Genomic DNA, 22743 nt, shown 5'->3' on the forward strand with positions numbered 1-22743 from the left:
TATTTTTTATTTGGAAATAAACTACGCTAAACAAAATGGCTATCCCAAAATTTTGATTGGCTGTGTTTGGGAAATGATGGGCGTGGGGGGGGGGGGGCCTAGTTGCACTCCAATCCCTTTCGACTATTAAAAAGGGCACTAGCCCTTTAATTTAAGTCGAAGTTTCTTCGACAACGCCTTCTATAAAAACCTTATATGCCCCCAGGGCATAACTTAAAACCCCTGCCCTGAGGGCTTTGGGGGATTGACCTCCTCAAAAACATATTTTCTAATCTTTAAATCAACTACGCTGAACAAAATGGCTATCTCAAAATTTTGATTGGATGTGTGAGGGAATTATGGGCGTGGAGGGGGGGCTAGTTGCCCTCCAATCACTTTCGACTATTAAAAAGGGCAGTATTCCTTTGAATTTCCAATCGAATGAGCCTTTTTTGAAGTTTCTATGACAACGCCTTCTATAAAAACCTCATAACTTAAAACCCTTGCCCTGAGGGTTGTGGGGGATTGTCCTCCTCAAAAACATGTTTTCTATGTGAAAATCAACTACGCTGAGCAAAATGGCTGTCCAATCACTTTCGACTATTAAAAAGGGCTCTAGCCCTTTAATTTCCAATGCAAATGAGCCTTTTTTGAAGTTTCTACGACAACGGCTTCTATAAACACCTTACAAAAATGGCTATCTCAAAATTTTGAGTGGATGTGTTTGGGGGAATAAGGGGGGTGGGGGGGGGGGCTAGGTGCCCTACAGTGATTTTTGACAATTATAAATGGCACGAGCTTTTTGAATATTTAATCACATGAACTTTGTTAGTAGTTTCTATGACAAAGCCTTCTACAAAAACATTATATCCCATTAGGTCATACCTTACAACCCTTGCCCAGAGGGGTGTGGGGGAGTGTCCTCCTCAAAAATATATTTTCTATCTGGAAATCAACTACGCTGAACAAAATGGCTATCTCAAAATTTTTATTGGATGTGTTTGGGGAAATGATAAGCGTGGAGGGGGGGGCTAGTTACAATCCAATCACTTTCGACCATTAAAAAGGGCACTAGCCCTTAAATTTCCAATTGAATGAGCCTGTTTTGAAGTTTCTACGACAACGCCTTCTGTAAAAATCTTATATGCCCCCAGGGCATAACTTACAACCCTTGTCCTGAGGGTTGTAGGGGAGTTTCCTCCTAAAAAATATCTTTTATATCTGTAGATCAACCATGCTGAAAAAACCGGCTATCTCACAAGATTTATTGGAGATGGTTGCTAAAATGGGGGACGTGAGAAGGGGAGAGTCGCCCTCCAATAACTTTTGACTATTAAAAAGGGCACTAGAACTCTCGATTTCCAATCGAATGAGCCCCCTTTGAAGCTTCTACGACGACTCCTTCCGTATGAAGTGCCTCTGGGAAAAAAAATAAATAATAAAACATTGCAGCCGTATGGCCTTTACTATAGGCAACGCTACAGCTTTGCCTCTGATATTACCCGGGTCAGTGAAGCACACCAGAACCAACTTACTGACGCTTAATTGAATTTAAGTGAGCACCAAAAATACTTTTGTGGTAAGAGGGAACCTTACCATTATTACCTTAACTTTATCACCTAAACCTTACCATTCTTAGCATAAGTCAGAAAGTTTGGCCCTGAAAATGCACTTTTTGGTATTTCAAGGATTCGCTGTCCTTATAAGAAGATCCAACTTTCTGTTGCAAGGCTCATGGAACAATAGGGAGCTGAATTCACATGAATGAGTGAACATTTAAAGAAGACACCTGAACAATAGGGAGCTGAATTCACATGAATGAGTGAACATTTGAAGAAGACACCAAACTAAGTATTTGGCTCATGGAACAATATGGAGCTGAATTCACATGAATGAGTGAACATTTGAAGAAGACACCAGAACAATAGGGAGCTGAATTCACATGAATGAGTGAACATATGAAGAAGACACCAAACTAAATATTTGGATTACCACTGATGAGATGAGATGGGTTTTATTTTCAACCAATAATTACATCATACTTAACTGGCACTTACCATCTTTCTTAAATTACACAGCAACAACTCAAAATCCACATTGTCGAAGTCTTTTTTGAAGTTGACAAAGATCGTTAAAGGAATAAGACCTTTTTCTAGAGCTCCATTGAATACATCCAGAAGATGGTGAACAGCGTGGCTAGTTGGTCGGGATGATATTTCAAAGAATAGATGAAGTTAGTTATTTTGCGTAGTTTTCTATGTTGCAGATTACAGCGTAGATGAGATAACAAAAGATAGAATTCAAGTTACCCTAAAAAAGGTTGTAAAAAATGTGATGGAAAAGGGCTCTTGGCATACTTTAGCTTTTATTGCCTTAAGGTACAGATTCTAAGGGAATGGTAAAAAAGGTAAAAAAATGGCATTGGACTTTACAGTCCTTACCAACGTTGCTAATCTTCGTTTTATGGCCCTTCAGCCGGGAAATGCAATGGGGGGCTGGGGGCAAGCCATCCTTTGCTTTCGCACACCCTTCCTTTTTAGCTTCCCCAGATATCTCCAGGTACCCATTTAGAGCCGGGTTGACTCTGGCTGGGCTTACAGAGTCGCACCACTGACCCTCATTCCAAACCAAATAACCAGTGACACAAGGACTTGAACCCCTGTCCTCACAGATAAAGATTTCAAGTCTAGCGTGCTTACCACTCAGCTAAGTAAATGGACCTAGTTCGATTTTTATGTCCCTTATTCTCCTATGATAGTAAACTGACGCTTGTGGGAATCCTTGACCCTTTCCATCTCCTGTATATTTTGCTCAACTCACCTATTTGCTGGGGTTGATGCAATGTTGGAACTCATTCAGTATGCTTAAACTACCCAATCTTTCTAGATTGGCATCTGGCTCTTTAGTGCCATTTAGCACTAACACAGCTGAATTTAGTTACCAAAGAGTACGGGGAACTGGTGATAGAGCAAACTCAAGCTTGTATCCAAATAAAGCAACCAACGCCATCTAGCATTACCCAGCCAAATCCTAAAGTCAGTTCTAAAAGTGAAAATAACAATATTAACTGTGGGATTTTTTTTCTCCTTTTTGATTTCGTTTACATTGGGGTGAAGACATACGAACCGCTTTTGCTAGAAGGGTGAAATAGGTATTTTGTTCATAGGGGTTTTTGTCCAACCTCAGTGATGAGTCTGCTGTTCCCTAGATGTCGATATTTTTGACATGTAGTCATGGCCACGATAGCTCGTCTCGCCGTCTGGAGGCTGCATATTTGGAATCCACTGATAGCAGGTCTAGCAGGTCTTGCACATACCCCTTCCATCCTAATATAAAAAAAGAAAAGAAGTATCCCGTAATTTTCTCTGTTTCTTGCAGAATTTGGCTAGAAACGACACCCCCCCCCCCTCCTTGAAATAAATTCATGCGCACAAGCGTACCTGTTAAATGTGTACCCCAACCTACTTACCTAGATTCCTCAGTCGTTTGACATTTAGTCAATCTTGAGGTTGGTAGTCTAGTATTCTAGAAGCTGTGGATTGGAATTCTATTATTGACAAGTTCCATTTCCCCTCTATGAAATATGAAGAAGAAAATGAATGTTTCATACTGTTCTATATTTCTGGCATAAACTGCCTGTTCTTAGCAGTTTTTCTATTTTATTTTTGGTTTTCGTTGTTGTTTGTTATTTATCCCACCTTGAAATAAATTGAAATAACTTGAAATAATAATTAAGCTGATGATTTTTTTACGGTAAGGAAATAATTGAATAATTATAATATTTATTCTATGTATGGAATTATGTGCGGTACTATATGACTGCTGCTTACAAAATACTATCATTCCAAAAAAGGGATTAGAAAATCTTTATCAAATCCTGTGTGAAAAGCAAAATTAAGCGCGTGGATGCATACCTATATTTAAAATAATTATTTGTATTTGAAATAAATTTGTATGTATATGCCTGTCAGTGAAATATCTAATCCACTTCACTTGGCTAGATGCCCATGTCGTTTGACACATCGTCATTAGGCGAGATTAAGCCGTTCGAACCCGCTTAAACTCGAGATTTTGCGGGTTCGAGTTCAACTGATGGCGGGTCTTTCAAACTGGAAGACTAGTGCGTTATGAGAGAATGTAGTATGGTGTACGATAGTCGATCAGCCCCCCCCCCCTGGACTTAAAATTTTAAAAAAAGATAGTTTACTTTTGCAGTTGAATTTTACGAAGGTGGAGGTCCCATGACTCCCAAAAGGCTTTCACTTGCTTTGTGTGGCACTTGTGCAGTACAGTGTTTTTAACATTCGAAATCACTGTAAAACCTCGATCGTATTGCCCTCCCTAGATTTTGTAATATATATTTTTTTATGTTCATAGAAAAATCAAAGCGGGAAAAAATTGTCCTCCCCCCTCCTTAGATATTCGAACAAATGTTCCATATCTTGCTTTTAAAAAATCAGACAAAATTCTTCCCCTTTACATTTTCGTGAACTGGCGCCCCTGAGTCCAAATAATTCCACAATTCTGGCCTTTAAAAAAGCTGGTGGTTGTGATTTTAATGTACAAACAATATGTTGCAAAAGTGTCCAGGGGTTTGATTTTCAATTGTTTTTCAACTTCGGGGAATGATAAGTAAATCGCACCCTGTAGATGATAGAAATGGCTAATTTCTATTTTTGACAAATGCCCCCCCCCCGTCATATCATTCTTAAAGGCCACGGAGCTTTTCTTCCATTCTTTTCAATGAATGAAGATTAAACAACAATATAAATTTGTAACAAAAAGAACTGCCACCAGTGGGATTTGAGCCCGGAACATTCTAACTAATAGTCGCTTCTGGTATTTAATGGTAAGTAAATTGGAGATAATCGAAATGCTTTTGAAGGAAATCATCCAGTAATCAATGGCCGAATTTTGGGGTTTTAATTATTAATTTTAAAGGAAGTATTTATGTGATTAAGCGTTAATTAATGCTCTGATCTTAATACCTTTATGAAGAAACGTACTTCAAAAAGGCCTGAAATTAAATTAGCCTCACAAAACTACAAGTTGCTTTGTCGCTATTTAATGCCATAAGATTATCCAATTATTTCAGTGTACATTATTCATTTTCTTTACAATTATTTTCAGGTGTTGTCTGTGCGCTCCGTGGATATGAAGATGAAGAAGGAAAATTTATTGTATCTGATTACTGTTTTGCTGGGTTGCCAAATCCTGAAATTCGGCCATTTTCTAAAACAAGCAAATATGTGGCGTTTATTTCGGGCCTGAATATTAGTGGATCTAAATCAAGTGAGGAGGCTGGATCGCTATTAGCTTTGCAAATGATGACAGATTTCTTGATTGGTCAATTGGGAACAGAGAGTACGCAAGAAGATGTAACAAAAGTGGTTCGTGTTATTATAGCAGGTAAGTACATTTTTTTTCTCAAACTAAACCTGTGTCTGGGAGTTGGGGATCCGGAATTAATGCTAAATTAATCGTTAAAAATTGAGATTCAATAGAAAGCAAGGCTCAGGTGTCGATTAAGGATTATAATTTTGGTCAGTTCGATTCGGAGATGGAGGTACAAGTTGTTAGCAAAATTAGAACTGGAGTCGTTTGAGATAGTGACTTTTTGAGCCGGTAGTAAAACTCAGGATGCTTTAGGTTATGTCGGGAATGCAAACTTGTGTTGAAAAGCAGGAGTTGTTTTTATATTAAACAAGTGGCTTTGGGGCTAGAATTTGGAAACATGAATTAATGATAGGTTGATGTTAAAGGAGTCGAAATCGTTTGCTTGTTTCGGAGTCGGAAGTACAAACTGTTAATAAAAAGCAGCACCTGTTCCAGTATTAATGCAGATTTTGGGGACTGAAGTTGCATATTCGGAGTTAAAACTAACTTTATTTTCATAAAGTTGGAGTCGTTAGAGATTGTGACTTTTGAGTCTGGTCGGACGCCTAACTCAGGTCACTTTAGGTTCAGAGTCAGGAATACACACTTATATTGAAAAGTAGGAGCTATTTGGATAGTGAACAAGAGATTTTAAGATTGGAGTTTGGAAATCGGAATTAATAATAGGTTGATGATAAAGAATTCAGAGTTGTTAGAAATCAAGGCTCTGAAGTTGAGCAAGGATTATAACTGATGTCTGTTCGATTCGGAATCGGAGGTACCAGCTGTTAATAAAAAGCAGTACCTGTTCCAATACTAATGCAGGTTTTTGGGATTGGAGTCATGTATTCGGAATTAAAACTAATTTTATTTTAAAGATGTCGGAGTTTTAAGAAGTTAAGGCTTTGAACTGTATTCCGGAGTATAAATGAGTTCTACAAGAAGTTAGAGAGGGTATAATTTTTTTATGTGTTTTGGCGTTGCAGCTGTAAGAAACAAAACAAATGCCACGAAATAAATTTTCAAGATACATTAAATAATTATTAAAAACCAGGAGCTGTCTCGATATCAAACCGTGGTTTTGCGTTGGAGTCAGGGTTCTGGAATTAATACTAACTGAATGTGAAAGGAGTTGGAGTTGCAAATTTAATTTAACCTCTAAATCGTATTACGAGTGCTTGAGGGAAACCAAGTAGAAATTGAAGGAATTGAAAATTGAAGAAATTGAAATTGAAGTTTCTTCAATAGAAACTTCAATAGAAGTTGAAGTTTCTGTTTTTTTTTATGATGAACAGAAGTTCGTGTAACAAACTCCTTAAAAACTATTTCGATTATCTCCAATTTACCTATCATTAAATACCAGAACCGACTATTAGTTAGAATGTTCAGGGTTCAAATCCCACTGGTGGCAGTTCTTTTTGTTACAAATTTAGGTTACAAAAGGGTTCTGAAATTAATACTAACTGAATGTGAAAAGAGTTGGAGTTGCAAATTTAATTTAACCTCTAAATCGTATTACGAGTGCTTGAGGGAAACCAAGTAAAAATTATATGTGTTTGCCCTTTTATTTGAGAAGATGTGCCCTTTGTTTGGGCATATGTGCCCTTTGAATTGGCTTATTTTAAGAAGAAAAAGAACGCAATAACTATTTCAGATTACTGCTGGAATTTTAAACAAAGGGAGAAAGATTGACTGGTAAAGTCTAGCTAATATGTCTTTTCTCATTCAGGCCTCTTTTTCGTGAAAATTTGTTGGCTCGCCCAAGTTTCGAAGTGATGGCCATCAGCTTTGACGCATCACTCGCCGGGAGTGCCACAGCCAAAATTGTATTCATGATATTTAATGTCTCTGGATCACTAAATATCATTAGTGGCTTTCAGAGGCAACGCTGTAGCGTTGCCTATAGTAAAGGACATACGGCTCCAATGTTTTAGTATTTATTTATTATTTTTTTTCCCAGAGGCACTTCATTTTGAAGGGGTCGTCGTAGAAACTTCAAAGGGGGCTCATTCGATTGGAAATCGAGAGTTCTAGTGCCCTTTTTAATAGTCGAAAATGATTGGAGGGCAACTAGCCCCCCCCCCACCCCATCATTTCCCCAAACACATCCAATCAAAATTTTGAGATAGCTATTTCGTACAGTGTAGTTGATTTCCAGATAGAAAATATATTTTTGAGGAGGACACTCCCCCACAACCCTCAGGGCAAGGGTTTTAAGTTATAACCTGGGGGAATTTACGATGTTTAAAGAAGGTGTTGTCGTAGAAAATTCAAAAGAAGCTCATTCAATTACAAATTCAAAGGGCTATTTGACTTTTTTATAGTGGAAAGTGATTGGAGGGTAACTAGTCCCTCCCCCACGCGCATCCTTTCCCCAAATACATCCAATCAAAATTTTGATACAGCCGTTTTGTTCAGCGTAGTTTATTTCCAGATAGAAAATATGTTTTGAGGAGGATACTCCCCTACAACCCTCAGGGCAAGGGTTTTAAGTTATGTCCTGGGGGAATATAAGGTTTTTCTAGAAGGTGTTGTCGTAGAAACTTCAAAAAATTCTCATTCGATTGGAAATTCAAACGGATAGTGCCCTTTTTAATAGTCGAAAGTGATTGGAGGGCAACTAGCCCCCCCCCACGCCCATCATTCCCCCAAACACAGCCACTCAAAATTTTAAGATAGCCATTTCGTTCAGCGTAGCTGATTTCCAGATAGAAAATAGATATTTGAGGAGGACAATTCCCCACAACCCTCAGGGCAAGGGTTTTAAGTTATGCCCTGGGGGCATATAAGGTTTTTGAAGAAGGCATTGTCGTAGAAACTTCAAAAAAGGCTCATTCGATTGGAAATGCAAAGGGCTAGTGCCCTTTTTAATAAGTCGAAAGCGACTGGAGGGCAACTAGCCCCCCTCCCCACGCCCATCATTTCCCCAAACACATCCAATCCAAATTTTGAGATAGCCATTTTGTTCAGCGTAGTTGATTTCCAGATAGAAAATATGTTTTTGAGGAGGACACTCCCCCACAACCCTCAGGGCAAGGGTTTTAAGTTATGTTCTGGGGGCATATAAGGTTTTTCTAGAAGGCGTTGTCAGATAAACTTCAAAAAAGGCTCACTCGTTTTGAAATTAAAAGGGATAGTGCCCTTTTTAATTGTTGTAAGTGATTGGTGGGCAACTCGCCCCCCCCCCCCCACGCCCATCATTCCCCCAAACACATCCAATCAAAATTTTGAGATAGGCATTTTATTAAACGTAGTTTTAAGTTCTAGAAATTAGGTCTTTGAGGATGTCAACTGCCCCACAGATCTCAGGGCGAGGGTTGTAAGTTATGCCCTGGGGGCATATAAGGTTTCGTATAGATAACGTTGTTTTAGAAACTTCAGAAAGGGTGCATTCCATTTGAAATTTAAAGGGCTAGTTCCCTTTTTAATAGTCGAAAGTGATTTTAGGACAATTGACACCCCTTCCAAGCCCACCATTTCCCCAAACATATCCAATAAAAATTTTGAGGTAGCCATTTTGTTCAACGCAGTTGAAATTTTTGGAAATTTTGTCTTTAAGTAGAACACTCCCCCTACAGTCTTCAGGGGCAAGGGTTCTAAGTTATGCCTTGGAGGCATATATGGTTCTAATGGAAGGAATGCTCGTATAAACTTCAGAGAGGACTCATTTGATTGGAAATTGAAAGTTCTAGTTCACTTTTTAAGTGTCAAAAGATATTGGAGGGTAAGCAGCTTCCCCGCCCCCAAACCCTTTTCTTCCAAATGCATCCAATAAAAATTTTAAGATAACTATTTTGTTGAAAATAGTTCAATGGTCATATAACAAAAATTATGTTGTCGACACAACCCACCAGGTCCCAGGGACAGGAGTCGTAAGTTATGCCCTGGGGGCATATATGGGTCTTATGGAAGGGATGCTCGTATTAACTTCAAAGAGGGATAATTTGATTGGAAATGGAAAGTTCTAGTTTATTTTTTAAGAGTGAAAAGAGATTGGAGGGCAGCTAGCCCCCCCCCGCTCCATGCAATTTTTTCCTCAAACCCATCCGATAAGACCTTTGAGATAGCTTTTTTTAAAATAGTTCAAAGACCATATAAAGAAAACTCAGGGGTCAACACAGCCCCCCAAGGCCCCTAGGGCAGGTGTTGTAAGTCATGTTTTGGGGGAATATATGGTTCTTGTTGAAGGGATGCTCGTAAAAAATTCAGAGATGGCTCATTTGATTGGAAATTTAAAGTTCTAGTTCATTTTTTTAGAGTAAAAAGAGATTGGAGGGCAACTAGCCCCCCCCCCCCCCAGCCGCGCCCCTTTTTCCCCAAATGTATCCAATACAAGTTTTGAGATAACCATTAAGTTAAAAATTGCTCACAAGTCAGATAACAAAGACTCAGGTGTCGTCACAACCCTCAAGGGTCCGGGGGCAGGCGTCGTAAATTATGCCGTGGGGACATATATGGTTGTTATGGAAGGGATGCTCGTATAAACTTCCTAGAGAGCTCATTTGATTGGAAATTGAAAGTTGTAATTCACTTTTTAAGATTCAAAAGTGATCGGAGGGTAGCTAGCCTCCGCCCACACTCCATTTTTTTTTCCCAGAGGCACTTCATATAGAAGGGTTCGTCGTTTAAACTTCAAAGGGGGCTCATTCGATTGAAAATCGAGAGTTCTAGTGCCCTTTTTAAGAGTCAAAAGTGATCAGAGGTCAACTGCCCCCCCCCCCAATTTGAGGTAGCCATTTTGTTAAAAATAGTTCAAAGATCATATAACAAAAACTCCTTTATGTATGGTCATTTCGTTAAAAATAGTTCAAAGGTCAGATAAGAAAAACTCCTGTGTCGAGACAGCCCCCCCCCCCCCAGGGCTGGGGCAGGCGTTGTAAGTATTGCTCTGGGGGTATATATGGTTCTTATGGAAGGTATGCTCGTATAAACTTCAGAGAGGGTTCATTTGAATGGAAATTAAACGTTGTAGTTCATTTTATCAGAGTGAAAAAAGATCGGAGGGCAACTAACCCTTCCCGCCCTACACGCCTTTGGGTGTATTGGATGGGCAAACCCATCTGATACCAATTTTGGGTGATCATTTTGTTAAAAAAAATAGTTCAACCATCTCATATTAAAACTCCTGGGTCGATGCAGCCCCCCAGGGCCCAGGGATAGGTCTTATAAGTAATACTCGGGGGATATATGTTGTTTTTGTAGAAGGGATAATCGCATAAGCTTCAGAGAGGGTTTATTTCATGGAGAATAGAAAGTTCTAGTTCATTTTTGGAGAGTCAAAACAGACCGAAGCTTAATCTAGTCCCCCCACGCCCCTTTTCCCCAAACCCATCCGATAAAAATTTTTAGATAGCGAATTTGTGAAAAATAGTTCAAACATCAGATAATAAAAAGTCCGAGGTGGACACAAACCCGTTTTTTCCCTTTGATATTGTTACTTTTATATCAGTTTTGATACTTTGATGAATATTTGATTTTTATTTTTAAGTTTGATGTTGAAATAAAGAATTTTTAAAAACTTGAAATTTTTTGCAATCAATTTTGGCGCTTTACTGAAAACCAATTTTATTACAAATATTTTCTTTTGTACCTAATATTGAAAATAAACATTAAAATTATAGTAAAATTTTGAACTGATGAGCTCAGTTCAAATGTGAGTGGTATCAAACCCACTGCACTACCGTAGGACATTGTTGCTGGTTTCTCTTCCACGTTCCTTATTTTCAAATTTGGCGCCCTTGGCTTCCTTTAAAAGTTCACAATTGCTTATCAATTTTTCTTTACAAATTGAATTTTCAAATTTTTCCCCTCATTAGTTATGATTTATGTATTCGTGTAAAGTGTTTGTTTTTTTTATTTCAAACAGTCAGATTTCTTTTTCACTGGCCTTGGTGCTTTTCAGTGATTTCTCGTAGAAAAATACATAAAAAGCCATAAAAGAACATATAAAACTGAATAAAACCAGATATTAATTTATCACAATAAATCCGATGTTCATATGACTGATCTCAAAATCTTATTCTTAGGTATTGCTTCCCATGTGCCATAACTATTTATATATATCTATCTTACCCCCCCCCCCCTATTTATTTAAAGACTTCGAAAAAGAGTTAATTCCCTTCAAAGAGCTCTTTTGTCAAAATGTCTTTCCTAATGTAGGCTAACACTTTTAGTTACTTCTTGGATAATTTGTTATTGTTCCTATTAGATAATTTCTTATCCATCTGCTTAAACGATGGAAAGAAAAAGCTGAATTGGTTTAGAAAGGCCTAAAATGTCTTTTGATCAACTTCTGTGAATTCAAATGCCAGATGCTGACTATCATGGTAAGACAAAAAAAAAATTACAGTAGAATAATAATAGAATAAATTCATAAATTACGTGCCCCTCACAGGGGGGGAGGGGGCAGCTCACGAAAATGTAGGAGGAGGCATGGATTTTTTTATGAAGGTATAAAAAAATCTCAGAAAAATATAATTTGGGCTGTATATTTGTACATTAGGGGCGGGTAGGGGGCTAAGTTAGGTTGAAGGCACTGTCCAGAAACTTTACCCCCACGCCCCTCTTAATGTGCAAATAAATAGTCTGAATCATATTATTATATAAGCTAAAGATAATATGAAGGTTATATTTCATTAATATTTACCTAACTTCCCTTCTTGGGTGTGTTTCATTTAATTAATAAGTGCCAAACAAGGTAATTTTCAAAATCCAGTGGGGGGGATTCTGTTCTTTCGATAATTTTTTAAAATAAAATATCAATAAAGGCATTTTTATTAAATTTAGGGGGTATAATCACCCCTTACCCCTTCTCCCAAAAAACTGCCCCTTGCCAGTTAATATAAGAAAATTAAAATAAAATAAATGAAAATATAGTTAAAATAATAGTATATAATAATAATAAACTTTAAAAAAAAGTAATTTTTTTAGGTGACTCACTGAGTGCTCAAACAAAGGATAGAAGTGTGCTGGAAAAGGCACAGTATCTTCTTAAAAATACCCAAGCCGGAACTGTTGATGCTATGAAAAATCTGGATGCACATCTTGTACAACTTGCCGTAAGTTTTTCTTCCACTTCTTCTATTTGCTGATTGCTTATCTATATTTAGTGTTGTAAAAATAATTCATGTTTTTTAAATGTCCATACAAAAAAGGGATAAAATATGTATAATGACAGGTGGTGGTGGAGAAATAACTTGTTAATTGTTTAGCCTGATTAGAGTTTAATTTTGCATATTTCTAGTTATAAAATTTTTTAGTTTAGTTTTGCAAACCTCGCATTGTGTTTTAGTTTTCTCATGATTCCTTTATAGTTAAGATAAACCACTGGTTATAGTGATCGAAAGTTTGAAAGCACGTTTTCTAGGAAAATGTCTATTGAGTAACATTTACCAATGAACAACGATTCATAAATAAATTCAATGGAGTAATAATATCTAATTACGTTTTTTTTTCGAGAATTTCGAAAAAGAGCGTGAAACCCCTCAAAATGACGTTAAATTTAAATGAAAAATACGCCATTGAGATTGCACTTGTTTAAAACTTTAAACTAGAGGCATATAGTCCCCCCTGCCATCTTGAAAAAAAAGAGAATTGTTTTTTGAATGGGTAACGCTGATTTGACTGATGAACTGATGAACACTGACCACATGCTTCTTTAGAAATTTGTCTTGATAGTGCCAGAGTAAAGTACCATATGGCACAACAAATCCCTATCCTTGGTTGCACTTCCAAAGTTGGGAAGGTCAGTCAGGATGGTCAGGTCAGTCAGTCAGTCAGGGGAAGTCAGTTCAGTCAGTCAGGGGAAGTCAGGTCAGTCAGTCAGGAAGTGGGGAAGGTCACCCACGATGGGTGCATAGTTAAGATAAACCACTGGCCATAGCACTGTAAATACATATATAAAGTAGAATCATTCCCTATTTCAACCATTATATAAAGCTGGACCGAGATGCAAGTGCTTGGCAAAACGTTAAAAGACAAGCGACATTAGATTTTTTCACAGGTAGATAAGTCAGATTTCTCTTGAACGCGAAACTTGGCATCGCCTTTGTAACACTAAATTTTAAAGAATCTAATTTTAAATTAATCTATTCCAATACATATATAAAAATCGGTAATTAGTAGTGTAATGTTATTATTAGATGTTTTTTTTAGAAATTACAAGTAGGTTTCATAGTCTCGAGTTTGTTTCAATGGCATTTTAAGAAAGTTTCTGCCAAAATACGTATTCGAGGGTAATATGCACTGGACCGCTGATGGCACATCAAGAGTACGAGTATATGGGCGGAGGTTTTATACGCCCTAAGACTTTAGTAGCCAAATATTACTGAGTCGTGATTATACTGTATATAATTTATATACAGTGGCCCGTAGTGACCAAAAGTTTGAAAGTGTGTTTTCCGGGGAAGTGTCTATTTAGAAATATTAACCAGTGGACAATTCAGAAATAATAACTATTATTGACATTGAATAGAGTAATGATATCTGATTGTAATTTTGAGAATTTAAAAAAAGACCCTTTAACCCTCAAGTATAACATTAAACTGAAATTAAAAAATACACCATTATCGTTACCACCGTTGAAAACCATAAAATGGAGGTTTACAGCTTTCTTCCCCCATCTTGAAAAATAAAAATAAAAATCTCTCTAGTCAGTGTCTCTCTAGCCAGTGTCTCTCTAGCCAGTGGTAGCAGTTTACTGAAGATCGTCGAGAGATAAATTGTGGTTCATTTGAAAGCTAATGCTTTTGTGTGCTTTTTGTGAACTTGACTTGATAATGACAAAGTAAGGTGCCGTATGGCACAAAAGATGACAAGCTTTGGTGCCACCTCTAAAGTGGAGAAGGCTAAGAAATGTAAAATTACACTATTGAAATTAAAATCCTAACCCATCGTGGTTTTAACAGTAGCAGCAACCTAGTAAAGAGCCAACTGAGGTCCGTGTTGACCGAAAATTTTAAATTGTGTTTTCAAAAGAACTGTATGAGGAAGAAATTTCTTAGTCACCGATAATTTGGAAATAGCGACTATTACATGGATTCAGTAGAATAACGAATTTTTATTATGGAACCACGTTTTTGGGATTTTTGAGAAGTTTGAATCCCCTCAAGTATGACTTGATGTCAAATCGAAATAAAATATGGACCTTCATCGTCGTAAACCCGTTAACTATAAGATTGACTATAACTTGAAAAACAAGGCAATCACATTTTTGCCTTCATAGCATTGATAACTAGAGAGAATATCGTTTCTCTTGTAAGTACTTCTTTCTTGATTATTGGACTTTCTCTTAACGTAGATAAATTTGAATTTCTCCCTTTAACAAAGTTTCTAGTTCTCCCCTTCAACATAAGGGTATTGCTATCCCTCTCGTAGATTCTCTCTGACGGCTAAGTATTTCTATTACTAATAGTATCCCAAGCCTGCTACAGCGCACAATCACAGATATTAATAAGAAAGTTCAGTTAGAATACGCCAAGAAGTATAACAGACGTCCTTTGGCCAAGCTCTGCTCAACTGTCAGTGACCACTCTATCCTGTTCGCTTGTGGAATTTTTCTCATTCTTAAGAAAAAAGATTTAAAAAGATTCCGGATTAATTATTTTATATTTTGGAATTTTTTTTTGTTTCTACCACCTTGGTCGGAAAACCAGTTTCTTTTTAGAAAATTTCTGGTTTTTGATATTACTGAGAAAATAGAATTACTGCACAGAAAGCTCTGAAGTATAGCTTGTTTCCATATTTCTCGAGATCACAGGCTAATTAGGCTCTTTCAGTTGTGAGTTTTTTTCTCTCTATTTTTTTCTTACTCTATTAGTGTTTTCTGTGTATTTACTATCTGTGGTTTCTTTATTTATTTGTATATGTTTTATAATGTATTATTCCACGTTTTATACTTTTGTATAGTGTGGGTGAAAAATAAATAATGATAATAATTTCCTCCTTTTTCTCTTAAAATAAAATTCTGTAAGTGTTGTCTGTATCAGTAATTTAAGTCTAATTCAATAGTTTAAAGTTATCCAACAAAAGTTGTGAGTCTGAAAAAATTTGCTTCGTTTACCAAAAACGGGGGAACACTATCGCAACTATGTACTTTGTTTTCGAATTGAACTCAGTTTCAAATTTATCGTGGCTCCAACCAACACTGTCTCCAATCCAACCTGGCTACAACCGAACTATTGGTTGCTAGATTGATTCTATTGATTGAATCTGCTCATTGATTCTATTGTTTGATGCTATTGATTGATTCTACTAATTAATTCTATTGATGAACTATTGATTGATTCTATTGACTGATTCTATTGATGATTCTATTGATTGATTCTATTGATGATTCTATCGATTGATTCTATTGATTGATTCTATTGATTGATTCTATTGATTGATTCTATTGATGATTCTACTGATTGATTCTATTGATGAACTATTGATTGATTCTATTGATGGTTCTATTGATTGATTCTATTGATTGATTCTGTTGATGAACTATTGGTTGATTTTATTGATTGATTCTGTTTATGAACTATTGATTTATTTTATTGATTGATTCTATTGATGGTTCTATTGGTTGATCCTGTTGATGAACTATTGATTGATTCTATTGATTGCTCTATTGATTGATTATGTTGATTGATTATATTGATGATCCTATCGATTGATTCTATTGATTGATTCTATTGATGATTCTACTGATTTATTCTATTGATGACCTATTGATTGATTCTATTGATGGTTCTATTGATTGATTCTATTGATTGATTCTATTGATGATTCTATTGATTGATTCTATTGATGGTTCTATCGATTGATTCTGTTGGTGAACTATTGATTGATTCTATTGATTGCTGTATTGATTGATTCTATTGATTGATTATATTTATGAACTATTGATTGATTCTATTAATTGATTCTATTGATTGATTCTATTGATGATTGTATTGATTGATTTTATTGTATGATACTATTGATTGATTCTACTGATTGATTCTATGGATGAACTATTGATTGATTCTATTGATTGATACTATTGATGATTCTATTGATTGATTCTATTGATGAACTATTGATTGATTCTATTGTGGTTCCATTGATTGATTCTATTGACTGATTCTATTGATTGATTCTATTGGTGAAATTGATTCTAGGCCTCAGACTACCTGTAATGCAAGACTATTGTTGACTAATTGGCTCGAAAATTATATCCGTAAGTCTTGGGCTTAGGAAATCCCAATGCAGACAGAAAAATAGGAAAAAATTTGGTGCCTCACGAAATGGGCCCGGCAAAGGGCCGAATTAGGGCGAAAAATACTTGTTTCCGGCCACTTCACATGGAAGGCTGGTCATAGAAACTTGGGAGGAGGCTCATTTCAATATAACCTCCCTCCCATCCTCTTTTTTGCTAACCCCCCCGATTCCCTCCACAAAAATCTCATGATATTGGATAACAATTTTAAGATATTCATAATATGGCATCAGACTACCATTTTTCCTTTGTTTCTAGACCTAAATCTGACAGGGTTTTTTAACAACATAATTTTCCCGTTATTTTGAAATAGCAAGCCTACAGTAACAGCAAAATAATTACATAGACTATAATAGTGGCAATAAAATGTAAGTAATTAATGTTTGCAGCAATTCGGATTGTCACTTGATCATTCCTTTGGTGCAATATGTTTGTGTTTCTTATTTATTTGTTTTCCTTTGTTTTTTTATTCATTTGTCTTTTCATCTTCACTCCGCAGTGTCTGTATCTGTTGTGGGTAATAGATAAATAATAATAATGAAGGAAATACAGGAATAAATGATGAAACATTTTTTAAAAACAAAGAGATTCGGGATAATAAGGTTTCACAAATTTACACAATATACTAACCAATAAAATTCCATATTTCCACAAATTACCGATTTCGACGTCGTTTTCAAGAAAACTCGTAAATCGTTGAAAGTATTTAACATTATTTAATGTTAAAAGTTCAATTTAACTTTGAAACGCAGTCACATTATTGAATACTTGTAGCCCGAAATTAATTTCAAATTTTAGAGCACAACGAATTATGATAATAAAGTTTTGTGTGTTCAGTCAGTATCAGTTGGATGCAAGTCATGTTCTTCTAATATGCACAACGAATTATGACGAATTATTAGCATAATGAATTATGATAATTGGATGCAAGTCATGTTCTTCGAATATCACAGCGAAAAATAACGAATTATGAGCACAACGAATTATGACGAATTATGATCACAACGAAGTATGGTAGTTGGATGCAAGTCATGTTCTTCTAGTATGCACAACGAAAAATAACGAATTATGATAATAAAGTTCTGTAATGTAGTTCATAACGAATTATGATAATTGGATGCAAGTCATGTTCTTCTAATATACACAATGAAAAATAACGAATTCTGAGCACAACGAGTAATGTTGAATGCAAGTCATGTTCTTCTAGTATGCACAACGAATTTTGAAGAATTATGAGCATAACGAATTATGATAGGTGGATGCAAGTCATGTTCTTCTGATATGCACAACGAAAAATAACAAATTATGAGCGCAACGAATTATGATAATACAGTTCTGTGTGTTCAGTCAGTATCAGTTGGATGCAAGTCATGTTCTTCTAACATGCACAATGAATTATGAGCAAAATGAATTATGATAGTTGAACGAAATTCGTGTTCTTCAAATATGCACAACGAAAAATAACAAATTATGAGCGCAACGAATTATGATAATAAAGTTCTATGTGTTCAGTCAGTATTAATTGGATGCAACTCATGATCTGTTAATATGCACAGCGAATTATGAGGAATTATGAGCACAACGAATTATGATAATTGGATGCAAGTCATGTTCTTCAAATATCACAACGAAAAATAACGAATTATGAGCACAACGAAGTATGATAGTTGGATGCAAGTTATGTTCTTCTAGTATACACAACAAAAAATAACGAATTATGAAGACAACAAATTATGATAATAAAGTTCTGTAATATAGTTCAACACGAATTATGATAATTGGAAGCAGTCATGTTCTTCTAATATGCACAACGAATTATGAGCACAACGAATTATGATAGTTGGATGCAAGTCATGTTCTTCTAATATGCACAACGAAAAATAATGAATTATGAGCACAGTGAATTATGATAATAAAGTTCTGTGTGTTCAGTCAGTATCAGTTGGATGCAAGTCATGTTCTTCTAATATGCACAACGAATTATTATAGTTGGATGAAAGTCATGTTCTTCTAATATGCACAACGAATTATGATAGTTGGATGAAAGTCATGTTCTTCTAATATGCACAACGAAAAATAACGAATTATGAGCACACCGAATTATGATAATAAAGTTCTGTGTGTTCAGTCAGTATCAGTTGAATGCAAGTCATGATCTTCTAATATGCACAGCGAATTATTAGCCCAACGAATTATGATAATAAAGTTCTGTGTGTTCAGTCAGTATTAATTGGATGCAAGTCATGATCTTCTAATATGCACAGCGAATTATGAGCCCAACGAATTATGATAATAAAGTTCTGTGTGTTCAGTCAGTGTCAATTGGATGCAATTCATGTTCTTCTGATGTGTCACCATTACTCCGAGAAAAGAAGCTTGCCAATACTACGGGAACTCCTGACTGAGGGTACGAGGATATGTTCGAATCTGACTGGGCGTAGATTTCTCATAATGAATATACATCATTATCGTTGAGAACAAAGCTGTATAAACTTAATTTTGTGTTTTGTTCTTGTCTCCATTTCTTAGTCTTCTAATCCCGTAAACGGGTAATAAATACGATTACTTTTAAAATCTAATCTGCATTTTCTTTATTTTCTATGAGTAGTGCTGCTTTGAAATGCCGAAAGGTTTATTTTTCTGAATTACTGGCAATTTTCTGATAAATCGGCTGAATTTCAGCTTTATATTGTAAAGGGATATAGTCATATAATACCGTAACTTCACACTACTCAAACCGAGAAGTACCAGAAAAGGTATAAATATACTACTACTACTAACATCACTTGCACTTAGCTGCATGAGGCCAGCACAGCAGCACTCATTCCTCCTCCATCCCAGTATATTTAAAGCCTCTCTTTACACCCTCCCAAGAAGTTCCCATTTCCCTTAAATCTTTCCTTACGACATAAAGATACTCACCCTCTAATATAAAAAAAGAACTGTCCCCTCCTATAAATACTCCTAGTCACTATAAAGATATTCCCCCTCTAAAATAAAAAAGAAACTCATCCTCTTCTATAAAAACTACCCTTATTAATCCCTCCCTCCTCATTCTATTCCCTCTAAAAACACCTCAATCTGATCATGCTCTACATAAATCTCCTTTCCTCCAGTGAAAATTTGACAAAAGACTTCAACTTATGAAAACTGTTTTTTTTTTCTCTACAATAAGCCTTTTTATTTTTATCCGAGCCCCCTGCACCCTGCTGTTAAATTGTTTTATTTCCTTCCGTGTAATTGATTTCAGTGTTTTAGTCAATGGTGTCAATTAGGTGGAAAGGGGAGGCGGGGGACACTTGCCTCTCCTAGATTTTGAAAAATTACTTTTTTTGGTATTTTCATCGTAAAAATTGAAAAATAGCCCTTTCCCTCTAGATTTTCAAAGCACATTTAGATCCCCCCCCCGCAATTCACTGTAAATTGACGTCATTGTTATTAGTGCTTTAGAAATATTAAATCTAATTTTGTTCTTTTTTTAGTCAGGTGTGGACTTAGATTTAATGCCAGGCGAGCAAGATCCTGCCAACTACCTCCTGCCTCAGCAACCTCTGTATAGATGTATGTTTCAAAAGGTATGTCTCCCCTTAGTAGTTTTCTCTGTTGAATCAGGTAGTATATTTGAACGAAAAGATAGAACATAGCTTCTTTCAAGACAAAAAAAATGTTGCATTTTTATAAGCTTTAAAGTTGTAATATAACGTCAACGTGACAGTAGTACTTGTTAATTATACTGAACACAATAAAGAATTTTGATCTGCAAGATCTGAAAAAAAAACAGGTTAAGCTATCTGTATTCGGAAACAATTAGAATTAGGCTCATCGGAAAAACTACGTTGTAGGCAAGGCCGTATCCAGGGGAGGGGGTTTAACCATAACAAGTACCGTGACAATAACTAAATCAAATGCCCCAGCTGGGGGGTACTTGTAAAGAAGTTTGTTTCCTCTGTGTATCTTTTTTGTGTTTTCTTTTTTCTTCTGACTGCTTCGTATAGAAGGAATGGCCCTTTTAAGAGTCAAAAGTGGTTTTTAAGCAAATCAGAATACCAAATAAGGGGAACTTGATAGCAACTTGATTTCTAACCTTTTGGTCCTTGATTAACCTTTTGTTAACTTGATTTTTTGGTCTAAATCTTAACCAGGAGGTTGAAAGCGCCCTCATCTTGATAAACAGCTCTACCCTATGTGGGCCAAGTAACATCAAGTAACGTTGTTTTTAGTGATGTCCTTGTGCCTTTTTTTTAACGAAAAAGCAAAAGATCAAGCGTATAGTCGCCGAAGTAATAGTAGGAGCATTAGGAGTAGTATTAGTGGTAGTAGTAGTAGTATTAGTAGTAAGCAGTAATAGCATTCACTCTGTGCCTTTTTGGTCTAGTTCAACATCCCTCCTCATACCTTGATAGTTTTAACCTAATACTTTAAGCTGTTTCTGAGATATTGATTATTAATGCTTTTGATAACCTAAATACGCGTAGTATGTAGTATGTTCTACACATAAAAATGCTATTATAGTATGTTTTATGTAGTCCAACATCCCCTCAACAGTCTCTGAAAGTTTCACATTAATAGCATTAGCCTTGGTAATGTTAGTACTAACAGCAGTAGTTATAATACTACTACCAGTTGTACTACTATGCGCAAAGTGCAAGTTTTATGTTTCAACATACCCCCTCAACATGCCCTGGAAGATTCAACCTAATACTCTAAGTTGTTCTTGAGATACGACCTTTTGACAGTCTGCATATACATAACACGTTTTAATTTAATTCTTCAACATATCCCTCATCTTTTCCTGAAGATTTTTCCTTAATATTCTTAGCCTTAGTTGTAGCAGTAGAAGTAGTAGTAGCATGCATATCGTACCTTTTGGTTGGTTTGACATCTCAATCAACAAGCAATAACAGTTTCAACTAAATATTCTAAGCTGTTCGTTGGATATAGCTGTTGTGCCCTTTGAAAAACCTGCATTCAAAAAGCGTTTTTCAATTTGGTTCTACATTCTCCTCAACATTTCCTGAAAGTTAACCGTAATACCCTTGGCTTCAGATGTACTAGTAGTAGTGGTCGGAGTATTAGTTGTAGTAGTAGTAGTAGTATATACATAATGCTTTTTGGTTTGTTCAAAATCCGTTACAAAAAACCCTAGAAGTTTCAACTTAATACTCAATTTGTTTTCAGAGGTAAAGTTGGTACACCCTTTTGAAAATCTACATGCTCATTGTGTGTTTTGATATAGTTCATAATCCACCTAAACATTCCGTTAAAGCTTAACCTTAATGCTGTTAGCTTCAATATTAGCAATAGCTGTAGCATTAGTAGCAGTATGTACATACTACCTTTTTTTTACAACATTCCTCTCAAAACACTCTGGAACTTTCAACTTAATACCATAATAGTTCTTGGGGTATTGCCCACACCTTCTTTTGACAACCTGCATGCACATAAGTGTGTTTTGATATAGTTCAACACTTTTTCAAGAGTCCCTGAAATTTTCACATTGATACCATTAGCTTTTGTATCATAAGTAGCAGTGCTAGTAGTAGTAACAGTAATCATAGTAGTAGCAGGCAAATATTGCCTTTTGGTTAGTTCAACTAACCTTCGAAGTTTCGTCTTCCAACTTCAACCATTCCTAAGATATTGCTGATACGCCTTTGTGACAATCTGCATGCACACAGTGTGTTTTAATTCAGTTCATCTGAATTAAAATTCCCTATCTTTATATTCTCTATCATTCCTGAGCTATGCCCTTTTGGCAACCTGCATGCACATAGTGTGTTTTCATTTAATTCAATACTCCCCTCAATATTCTCTGAAAGTTTCACCTGAATGCCCTTTGTTTTTTAGACACCAAAGTTCAAACATGCCCCCCTTTCCCTTAACAAATGCTATATGCAAACAATGACTGAATTGCATAACATAGATCCCTTGCCCTGAGGGCTATGGGAGTGACATCCTCAGAGACATAGTTATTGGCCCTTTCAACTATGCTGAACAAAGTTGTTACCTAGCTATTCTAATTAGATTGTGTTTGAGGAATACTGTGACATAGAAGTGGGCTGGTTGCCCTCCAATCACCTTTGACTCTTAAAAAGGGCTCTAGATCTTTCAATTTCTAATTAAACAAGCTCCTCCCGAAATTATTA

General features: G+C 36.0%; 1 protein-coding gene across 3 annotated transcripts in view; it reads left to right on the forward strand.

Annotated features, from left to right (window-relative positions):
• PolD2 (DNA polymerase delta subunit 2) overlaps positions 1-22743 on the forward strand; it is a 168249-nt gene that overhangs the window by 31432 nt on the left and 114074 nt on the right. For all 3 annotated transcript variants that reach the window (XM_089103041.1, XM_089103042.1, XM_089103043.1), the window contains exons 5-7: positions 5110-5388; positions 12286-12413; positions 20080-20172. In XM_089103041.1, coding sequence (XP_088959167.1) covers positions 5110-5388; positions 12286-12413; positions 20080-20172 — 500 coding nt within the window. The remainder of the gene's footprint in view (positions 1-5109; positions 5389-12285; positions 12414-20079; positions 20173-22743) is intronic.

Source organism: Artemia sp. Qi Xiang Cuo, chromosome 17 (genome assembly GCF_049724085.1).
Source record: "Artemia sp. Qi Xiang Cuo chromosome 17, ASM4972408v1, whole genome shotgun sequence".
NCBI classification, from domain to species: Eukaryota; Metazoa; Arthropoda; class Branchiopoda; order Anostraca; family Artemiidae; genus Artemia; species Artemia sp. Qi Xiang Cuo.